Source organism: Portunus trituberculatus, chromosome 34, assembly GCF_017591435.1.
Source record: "Portunus trituberculatus isolate SZX2019 chromosome 34, ASM1759143v1, whole genome shotgun sequence".
NCBI lineage: Eukaryota > Metazoa > Arthropoda > Malacostraca > Decapoda > Portunidae > Portunus > Portunus trituberculatus.
Genome location: NC_059288.1, coordinates 7,096,817 through 7,106,816, shown reverse-complemented (window position 1 = coordinate 7,106,816; position 10,000 = coordinate 7,096,817). Strand labels below are relative to the sequence as shown.

General features: G+C 45.8%; 1 protein-coding gene across 1 annotated transcript in view; it reads right to left on the bottom strand.

Annotated features, from left to right (window-relative positions):
* The window catches only part of LOC123512572 (NAD kinase-like), an 89,312-nt gene that overhangs the window by 13,805 nt on the left and 65,507 nt on the right, over positions 1–10,000 (bottom strand). Inside the window, 2 exon segments of the mRNA XM_045268998.1 lie at positions 104–298; positions 1,732–1,861. Coding sequence (XP_045124933.1) covers positions 104–298; positions 1,732–1,861 — 325 coding nt within the window.

Sequence of the window (10,000 nt, the reverse complement as noted above, 5' to 3'; positions counted from 1 at the left end):
GTGTAAGGGGTAATGGTGGCAGTAGTAGTAGTGATGGTAATGGTAGTAGTAGAAATGGTGACACTGAAGATGGTGACAGTGATGGTGTTGATGGGCGGGTTACCTGGAAGAGAGAGGAGGCGTAGAGTAGCGTTCCATCCCCGCCCAGGCAAATGATGAAGTCAATCTTATCTGTGAGGTCGTCTTGTCCCTCCCTGAAGTTCATGAGTTTGTCCTTCAGTAGAGGAAAGCCCGCGTGACTCGTGACGTGGCTGTCCTCCATCACTGACGCCTCCACGAACACCACCATGCGCTTCTCCTGCAGGGGGCCACGAAGAAGGGAGCGTGAGAGCATTACAAAGATTAGTTTATACGGGGTAATCTTGTAGGGAAAAGGGGAGCGTGAGAGCATTGGAGGAAAACTGCACAAAGACTCTAGCTTATAATGGTAATCTTGTAGGGAAAAGGGGAGCGTGAGAGCATTGGAGGAAAGCTTCACAAAGACTCTAACTTATAATGGCAATCTTGTAGGAAAAAAAGGGGAGCATTGGAGCATTAAGTTGTAAGCCATAAACCTAAACGTGACAGTATTGTTGGGAGAGCATTTGGAGTGTGGGAGCATGGGAGGAGCATTATCGGAGCATTGACTTGTATCTAGCCATCAGTAAGAGCATTGGAATTGTAAGAGCATGGGGGAAGCTTCACAAAGACTCTAGTTTATATGTGGTAATCTTGTAGGAAAAAAAAAAAAAACGGGAGCATTGGAGCATTAAGTTGTAAGTTAATAGCCTAAACGTGACAACATTTTATGGAGAGCATTCGGGGTGTGGGAGCATCGGGGAGGGGGGGGGAGCTGCACCGAACTCCTAACCTACAACGGACTGTCTTATGGAGAATGCATTATTGGAGCATTAACTTGTATCTAACCATAATGAGGAGCATTGGGAGCGTGAGAGCATGGGAGGAAAGCTGTATCAAAACTCTAACCTACAACTGACTGTCTTGTAAGGAATCAGGGGAGCATTAGAGCGTTGGAGCATGTTGTGTCAAGCCATTAGCCTAAACGTGACAATATTATAGAAGGAAGAGCATTAGGAGCATAGGAGGAAGAAAGGAGGGAAAGCCACATCACATAACAATTTTAAATCTTATAGGCAATAGCGGGAGCATTGGGAGTGTAGGAGCATGGTGGGGGGGGGTGAACTGTACAAGACAATAGTTTATATGTGGTAATTTTGTAGGGAGTGGGAGGAGCATGGGAGCATTGGAGCATAAAGTTGTGGAGAGAGAGAGAGAGAGAGAGAGAGAGAGAGAGAGAGAGAGAGAGAGAGAGAGAGAGAGAGATATGACGCAGAGGTTAGTCAGGGAGAAAAATTATGAAATACGGGGGAAAGAAGGTCCGGGTTCTCTCTCTCTCTCTCTCTCTCTCTCTCTCTCTCTCTCTCTCTCTCTCTCTCAGTAATAGATGAGAACAATTAAGTCAAGAAATTTACGACTATTAAAACAAGGAAATAATTACAGAGAGAGAGAGAGAGAGAGAGAGAGAGAGAGAGAGAGAGAGAGAGAGAGAGAGAGAGAGAGAGAGAGAGAGAGAGAGAGAGAGACTAACATGATAAGATAAAATATCGAAATACACCCACTCACACAAACACACACACACACACACACACACACACACACACACACACACTTCCCTCATCCTCCACTGAAATTCTCTCTCTCTCTCTCTCTCTCTCTCTCTCCGGCACTTACAATGATGAGCCACTTGACAAGCTGGATGAAGGGCTGAATGACCTGCGCATCTCTCACTTTCTTGATCACCAGCACTGACAGGGGCGGCTTGTACCACGTGAGGCGCTGGCTGGCAGGGTCCTGGATGGTCCTGGAAGGGTGAGAAGTGAAGGGTGAGGATTTAAAACACGCCCTGTTGTCATATTTACCCTTTCAGCACCATGACGTGTTTCCATATTCATTTTGTTTGATATTTGGTGATTTTATACAGATTCAGAAACTCATGTGGGGGTTAGAATAGTGAAGACTCCGGCCATTAACCCCTTCAGTACTGGGACACAATTTTACCTTGAGATTTGTGTACGATTAGACCATTTTATTGACATTTAGAAGGGTCTATGGAGGTCAGAAGTTTAATGGCTACAGTCTTCACTATTCTAATCCTCCACGTGAGTTTCTGAAGCTGTGGGAAATCCCAAAATTATAAGCAGGATGGATATGGAAACACGTCATGCTACTGAAGGGTTAATCTTGTGACTCCCATAGACCATTCCTAATGTCAACAAAATGGTCTAATCACACCCAAAACTCGTATTTCCATATTCATTCTGGTGACTATTTGGTGACTTTATACAGCTTCAGAAACTTATGTGGGGGATTAAAAAATAGTGAAGACTGTAGCCATTAAAATTCTGACCTCCATAGACCCTTGCTAATGTCAATAAAATGGTCTAATCGTACACAAATCTCACGGTAAAAACGCGTCCCAGTACTGAAGGGGTTAAGATGAAGGGTAGAAATTAAAAAGGTGAGGTGAAAGATGAAGGTACTTAATAAAAAAAAACACAGCTATACTTAGGGTGAAGGGTTCCAGGTGAAAGGGTGAAGTGGAGTGGTGAAGGTGGTGGGAGGCGAGGAGAGGGGATGCGGTGCGTGTGAGGATGAAGGGTGAAGGGTGAGCAGTGAAGGACAAAGGTCGAGTCAGAGGGTGAATGAACAGGGTGACAGATGTGGGGGAAGGTAATGGTAGAGATAAGTGATAAGCGAGTCAGAGAGAGAGAGAGAGAGAGAGAGAGAGAGAGAGAGAGAGAGAGAGAGAGAGAGAATCAGCATAACAGTAGATAATAAGATATGAGAGGTGAAGAAGACAATATGACTCACTCTCTCTCTCTCTCTCTCTCTTTCTCGGGAAATACCCTGCCGACACCTGGAGGAAAATACAGAGAAAGGGAAAAAGGGAAAACAATGATGATGGTAAAAGAAGAAAAGAAGAAGAAGAAGAAGAAGAAGAGGAAGAAGAAATGAAGATAAACACCAACACCACCACCACTTACAACAACAACAACAACAACAATTTCAACAATACTGATTTTTTTTACTTCACTGGAAAATAAAACTGAGGAACGCCCCCCCCCCTCTCTCTCTCTCTCAAGGATCTCACAGTTTAAACAAAGACTTTGGAATTCCCTTTCAAGTGACCTGTCATTCTCCTTGCCCCCCAAACACACACACACACACACACACACACACACACACACACACACACACACACACACAGACAGGCAGGCAGGCAGACAGACAGACAGACAGACAGACAGACAGACAGACAGACAGACAGACAGACAGACACACACACACACACACACACACACACACACACACACACACACACACACACACAGAAGTTTCCTGTGTTTTGTGTTTCTCTTAAGTAATTTTCATCATCACAGAAAGGAAAGGGTAGAAGAAGAAGAAGAAGAAGAAGAAGAAGAAGAAGAAGAAGAAGAAGAAGAAGAAGAGGAAGAAGAAGAAGAAAAAGAAGAAGAAGAAGAAGAAATATAATTAACAGAATGAAAGGACAAAATGAAAAGAGGAAGCAGAAAGAAGAAAAGAGAAAAAGAAAAGGAATAAGCAGATATGACAGGAAATACAAAGAGAAAGAGAAGAAGAAGAAGAAGAAGAAGAAGCACAGGTCACACAGAATCAGAGGTCAATCTACATTTAATCCTTTAATGGCACCTCAAAATGTATCACTGTTTCTGTATGGCAACATTTCCACTATGGTTAGTTTTGTTATCACTCACTCTCTCTCTCTCTCCCAGTCTCAAGCCATCACCATTACGGGACACTTGACAGCTCCCTGGCCTGCTGTGTCACCAGTACTGTTTTCCAATGGCACAAAGATGACTGGACAGGTTCTTAAGTGTGTTTCTCTTGTTAATAATGCAGATATGTTGTTAATGTGTCACTAGAACCATAAAAAACGTCCTTAAAACCCTTGTCACTTCACGACTGTTTTCTAAGGCCACAGAGATGACTGGACAGGTTTCTAATAATGTAGAAATGTTGTCAATCTGTCACTAGAACCATAAAAAACACCATTAAAACCCATGTTACTTCACCATGACTGTTTTCCAAGGCCACAAACATGACTAGCTGGATTCTCAAGAATGTTTCTCCTCTTAAAAATATAGAAATGTCCTTAATCTGTCACTAGAACCATATAAACACCCTTAAAAACCCGTGCCACTTCACCATGACTTTTCCAAGGCCGCAGACATGACTAGACAAGTTCTTAGAGTGTTTCTACTGTTAAAAAACAAAGAAATGTCCTTAATCTGTCACTAGAACCATGAAAACACCATTAAAAACCTGCGTCACTTCAACTAGAGCCTTTTTATTAAGTAGTGGAGGAGTGGAGAGTTTGAGAATAGAGTAGAGCATTGGCCTCTTGTCTTGACGTAGAGAGGAACTAAGGACTTCAAAATGTGATAAATAAAGACACAAACTCCCTCGGGAACTAAATTTGGAGTATTCTAATAAAATAAATAAATAAATAAATAAATAGAAGAATGGAAATGCAAAAAATCCAATTAGTTTTCTTTTCTTTTACTTTTTCTCTCCTTTCCTCTCCTCCTCCTCCTCTTCTTCTTTCTCCTCTCTCTCTCTCTCTCTCTCTCTCTCTCTCTCTCTCTCTCTCTCTCTCTCTCCATTTTCCCACACGTTTTCTTTCCCCCTCTTCTTCTTCCTCTCCTCAATTCTGTCGTCTTTGTATTAAGTCATTCTCTCTCTCTCTCTCTCTCTCTCTCTCTCTCTCTCTCTCAGATCAAGGGCGTGAAGTAACTGTAAAAAGCGTAAACAACAGAGAGAGAGAGAGAGAGAGAGAGAGAGAGAGAGAGAGAGAGAGAGAGAGAGAGAGAGAGAGAGAGAGAATTATGTAAAGATCTCCATAATCAATTGACAGACAGATGACAACACAGCTGATTAGAACACACACACACACACACACACACACACACACACACACACACACACACACACACACACTCACCAAACATGACGAGGGTTGTTCCGCACATACTTCATGGCAGCGACTGGATAAACAAACGCACAAACGCACGCAATGTACAGAAAATAAATAATCAACCTTCACGACGCACGCACACTCAACGAACGCGCGTGTGGATGTGTGTTCATGTGTGTGTCTCCGTAACTCACGCACACACACACGCAACTAATGTCCATCCCACGTGCCTCAGTTTATATATGTGGTGGTGGTGGTGGTGGGGAGAGGGAGAGGGAGAGGAGAGAGAGAGAGAGAGAGAGAGAGAGGAGGAGTTTAGATGAGTCATTTTTAAGCGACTTGTAACGGACGAAGGGACGAAGCAGAGGAATTACCCACAGCAAGAGGAGGAGGAGGAGGAGGAGGAGGAGGAGCTAACATTATCTCCTCAGAAACCATGGTATCACTGAAGCATCACCTCCTCCTTTTCCTAGTCTCCTCCTCCTCCTCCTCCTTCTCACGAACCATTAACCTTTCTTCATTCTAATTGTTCTACTCTGAAACACTAATGGCTACACCTTGTCTACTTTCAAAAGGGTCTAGTTGAAGTGACACGGGCTTTTAAGGATGTTTTTTATAGTTCTAGTGACAGATTAACAAGATTTTTTATATGATTAGGAGAAACAGTCTTGAAAACCCTTCTAATCATCTCTGTGGCCTTGGAAAACTGTCGTGGTGAAGAGATATGGGTTTTTTAATGGTGTTTTCATGGTTCTAGTGACAGATTATGAACATTTCTACATTATCAACAGAGGAAACATTCTTGAGAACACGGCCAGTCATCTCTGTGGCCTTGGCAATCTGTCATGGTGAGAAAGCAAAACGTTTCTAAAATAACACAGTCTCCCATCTGTGTTTACTATTGGCTCCTCGTTTTCTGTTTCATTCTTTTGTTCCTCATTTTTTTTTCCAGCTGTGGGAAAAGCGAAAAGGCTGTGGTGGTGGTAGTAGTAGTAGTAGTAGTAGTAGTAGTAGTAGTAGTAGTAGTAGTAGTAGTAGTAGTAGTAGTAGTAGTAGTAGTGTTTGTAAGTGCCCCATTCTATCCTTCTTCTTCTTCTTCTTCTTCTTCTTCTTCTATTTTCCCTCAGTTATCCGCCTCTTTCCCTTTCTTAATCTCATCATTATCTTTATCTTGCTTCTCTTCGTTTCCTATTCTGATCTACATTTATCCTCATTTTCTTTTTAGATTAACTGACTTTCCTCTCTCTCTCTCTCTCTCTCTCTCTCTCTCTCTCTCTCTCTCTCTCTTACCATTATCATCACTATCCTCATCCTTCATGCTCATCACTCCTACTTCCACCACCACCACCACCACCACTACTACTACTACTACTATCACCACCACCACCACCACCACCATTACCACCACCAAGAATAACCTCTTTGTATTTTTTTTTCCTCCTTTTTTCCAGCAATAATCTCTCTCTCTCTCTCTCTCTCTCTCTCTCTCTCTCTCTCTCTCTCAGGAAGTCTAAATATTTTCCTAGTACAACCCCCAAGTCTCTAATTTCAGGAATAGGGAAGGAAAACAAAAAATGGTGGGGAATTTAAAGAGAGAGAGAGAGAGAGAGAGAGAGAGAGAGAGAGAGGGGGAGAGACATTTCTCAACCTCACTCTCTCTCTCTCTCTCTCTCTCTCTCTCTCTCTCTCTCTCTCTCAGTCGCCATAATGAAGCATGACTTTCTCACATTTACATAAACGCCATATTCAAATTACATAAGTTTCAAAATGCTAAAGTGATTTCTTGCAACTCTTCTCTCTCTCTCTCTCTCTCTCTCTCTCTCTCTCTCTCTCTCTCTCTCTCTCATTTTTCTCTCCTTTCTTTTCCTTTTTTTTCTTTTAATTAATTTATTTGTCTATTATTTTTTTTTCGTTGTTTGAAGTTGACTTGTGTGTGTGTGTGTGTGTGTGTGTGTGTGTGTGTGTGTGTGTGTGTGTGTGTGAGCATTTCCTCAGTAACACCTATATTGTAAAATCATGTCTACTTTTGGATTAATTCTCACTCTCACTCTCTCTCTCTCTCTCTCTCTCTCTCTCTCTCTCTCTCTCTCTCTCGTCACCATCTATTCTTACCCTTCCATATTCTCTATCTACACTTTTTCACAATCTTCTACAAATTCTATCGTTCATGTTTCCTTAATTTCAAAACGTCTTATCAATTTCGTCTTTACAATATCCAAGAACAACAACAACAACAACAACAACAACAACAACAACAACAACAACAATAGCAACAACAACAAAAACAAGAATAAGAACAGGAACAAGAAAGAAAAAGAAAGAGAAGGAGAAGAAGGAAAGGAGAACAAGAAGAATAAGAAGAGCAACACGAACAAGAAGAGCAAGGAGAAGAAGAAGGTGGAGGAGAAGAAAAAGGAGGAGAAGAGAAGGAAAAGAAGAAGAAAAAAGAAGAAAAAGAAAGTAAAGAAGATGAACAAGAAGAAGAAGAAGAAGAAGAAGAAGAAGAAAAACAACAACAACAACAACAACAAGGTGGAGGGGAAAGACACACACACACACACACACACACATTATAGAGAAGACGTGAACAGCGCCCACGCCTCACTCATTCCAGAGAAAGAAGAGGAGGATAAGAAGAAAGCATCAGTATTTTGTTGTTGTTGTTGTTGTTGTTGTTGTTGTTGTAGCTGTTCCGGTCACGTCTGCTTTTCCCATCCTGTCTTTGTGTAACGCTAACTTTCTTCTACGAGTATATTCGGGCCTCTTCAATGAATGCTTCTTATAAACACCACTCTGATGTCACCACAGGATGCTGCCAGTGACGTCAAATACACACACACAGACACACACGCGAGAGCAATCATCCACACACACACACACACACACACACACACACACACACAGGACAGGTAACAGCACAAAACATAACACAGGTGAGGGATTTCCAACCAGGACAAGTTTTTGCTTCTACCTGAGAATGAGTGAGAGAATTAACCTTCCTTAAGTACTTACGTGGACTGCCCCAACACACACACACACACACACACACACACACACACACACACACACACACACACACACACACACACACACACACACACACACACACACACACACACACACACACACACACACAGAGGGGTATGAATGAAGGTGAGAAGGGAGGTGGCACAGGAGGAAGGGGAGAGGGTAGGGAGGGGAGGCGTTTTGGAAATGTAACAGTACAAGTGGAAATTTTGGTATAAACAAATGAGGGACATTTCCCTTCCGAGGTGGAAGGATGGTGGTGGTGGTGGTGGTGGTGGTGGTGGTGGTGGTAGCGGCGGGTGAAGGAGGAAAGTGAAGGAGGGGTGAGGGAGGTTTCCCTGCAGGATGGTAAAGACCCAGACAGTCACGTCTTGGCCTCAGCTTCCTTCCTGCCCAGGTGCCGCCCGGACCGGACGCCCGGTGGCGCGGTGGTACGGCGTGAGACAGTGGCGCATGGTGGGCGGCAGGCTGGTGAGGCAAGGCTGTGGTGCGGCGAGGCAAGCAAGGAGTGAAGGAAGGGTGAGGTAAGATGGTGTCAACTTGTGTGCTTCAAAGTGTGTTGCTTGTTGTTGTTGTTGTTGTTGTTGGTGGTGGTGGTGGTGCTCACCGCAGGTAGTGGGGATGGTAGTGCCAACAGAGCGCTGCCAGGCCGTCCCCAAGGCCCCCGGGGCCCCAACGAAGGCTAGACCCCAGGCGGGGGCCGCGCTGTCCTAACCGCCATCCGCCCGCGGGCTCGAGCTGGCCGGGTCCACCCTGAGCAGAGGCTGCCCGGCGGGGGGGCGGCGCACCCTCTCCTTCCCCGGCATCCCGCCAAGCCTCCAGCTCAGTGTGTTTCCAGTTGTGGTTGGCGTCGGGCAGGGGGTGGGGATGAGGGGCGGGGCGGGGGCCGGGGCGGGTGTCGGGACCAGGGCCGGGGCAGGAACTGGGGCCGTTTAAGATTGGGACTTCTGCCCCGCTGGCCTCAGGGCCGCCCTCCGCGGGGCAGGCAAACTTGAGGGGCTGCCCCGGCCACGCCTCGCAGGGCGGGAGGAGCCGGTGAGGGATGGGACCCACGCGGGGCCCGACAGATGTGGGCGCCTCCCTGCTGCAGGTGCCGCCCATCACGCCTCACGGGGCGCCGCGCCCCCTCACCGCCAAGTTGCTCACATGGCAGGACGCCGCCATGCCCTTGGACGCCACACAACGCCAATTAGTGCACTGGACAAACACATCGCACCCCAACCAACACACACACACACACACACACACACACACACACTGGTCACCAGAATGCTACTTTTCGTGGGGATCGATGACAGTCTCCCAGGCCCCCCACACCCCATCCCCACCCCTCCAAAGTCATTAATATACCACACTCTGACCTTCACCCCAACACCCCCCCCTCATCCCTCGCTAGGCACTACTTACACGCCGGACGTAAACAGAGGAACCCCCCGGCAGCCCTCCTCCTCCTCCTCCTCTCTTCTTCCTGGAGGTGTTTATGTTGCAACAGGTGACGGGGATTGGTGGTGGGGGTGGTGGTGGTCGTCACACGTTCACCACGCTCCGCTGCTCAAGGACGCAGCCAATGACGGGGAGGGAGGGAGGGGACAGTGACAGTCGTTGGGGGAGGCGAGGGGGAGCGGAGAGGAAGCAGTGGAGGGGGGGTGACTTTATTGGGATTACACTGCACGTTTTATTCCGGTGCTGAGGAGGAGGAGGAGGAGGAGGAGGAGGAGGAGGAGAAGGAGAAGGTGAGATGGTGATGGTAGTCAGGGTACAAATACTACAAGGTACTCCTCGGTACAGTAAACACAAACACATCCCACACCTGCACCTGTCCACCGCCACACCTGTCCACCACCACCATACACCTGCTCCCCCTCACCCCCCCCACACACACACTTTTCCATTACTATTTCCTATTACTATTTCTGATCATTTTTTTATTACTATTTTTATTACTATTATTCGTATTAC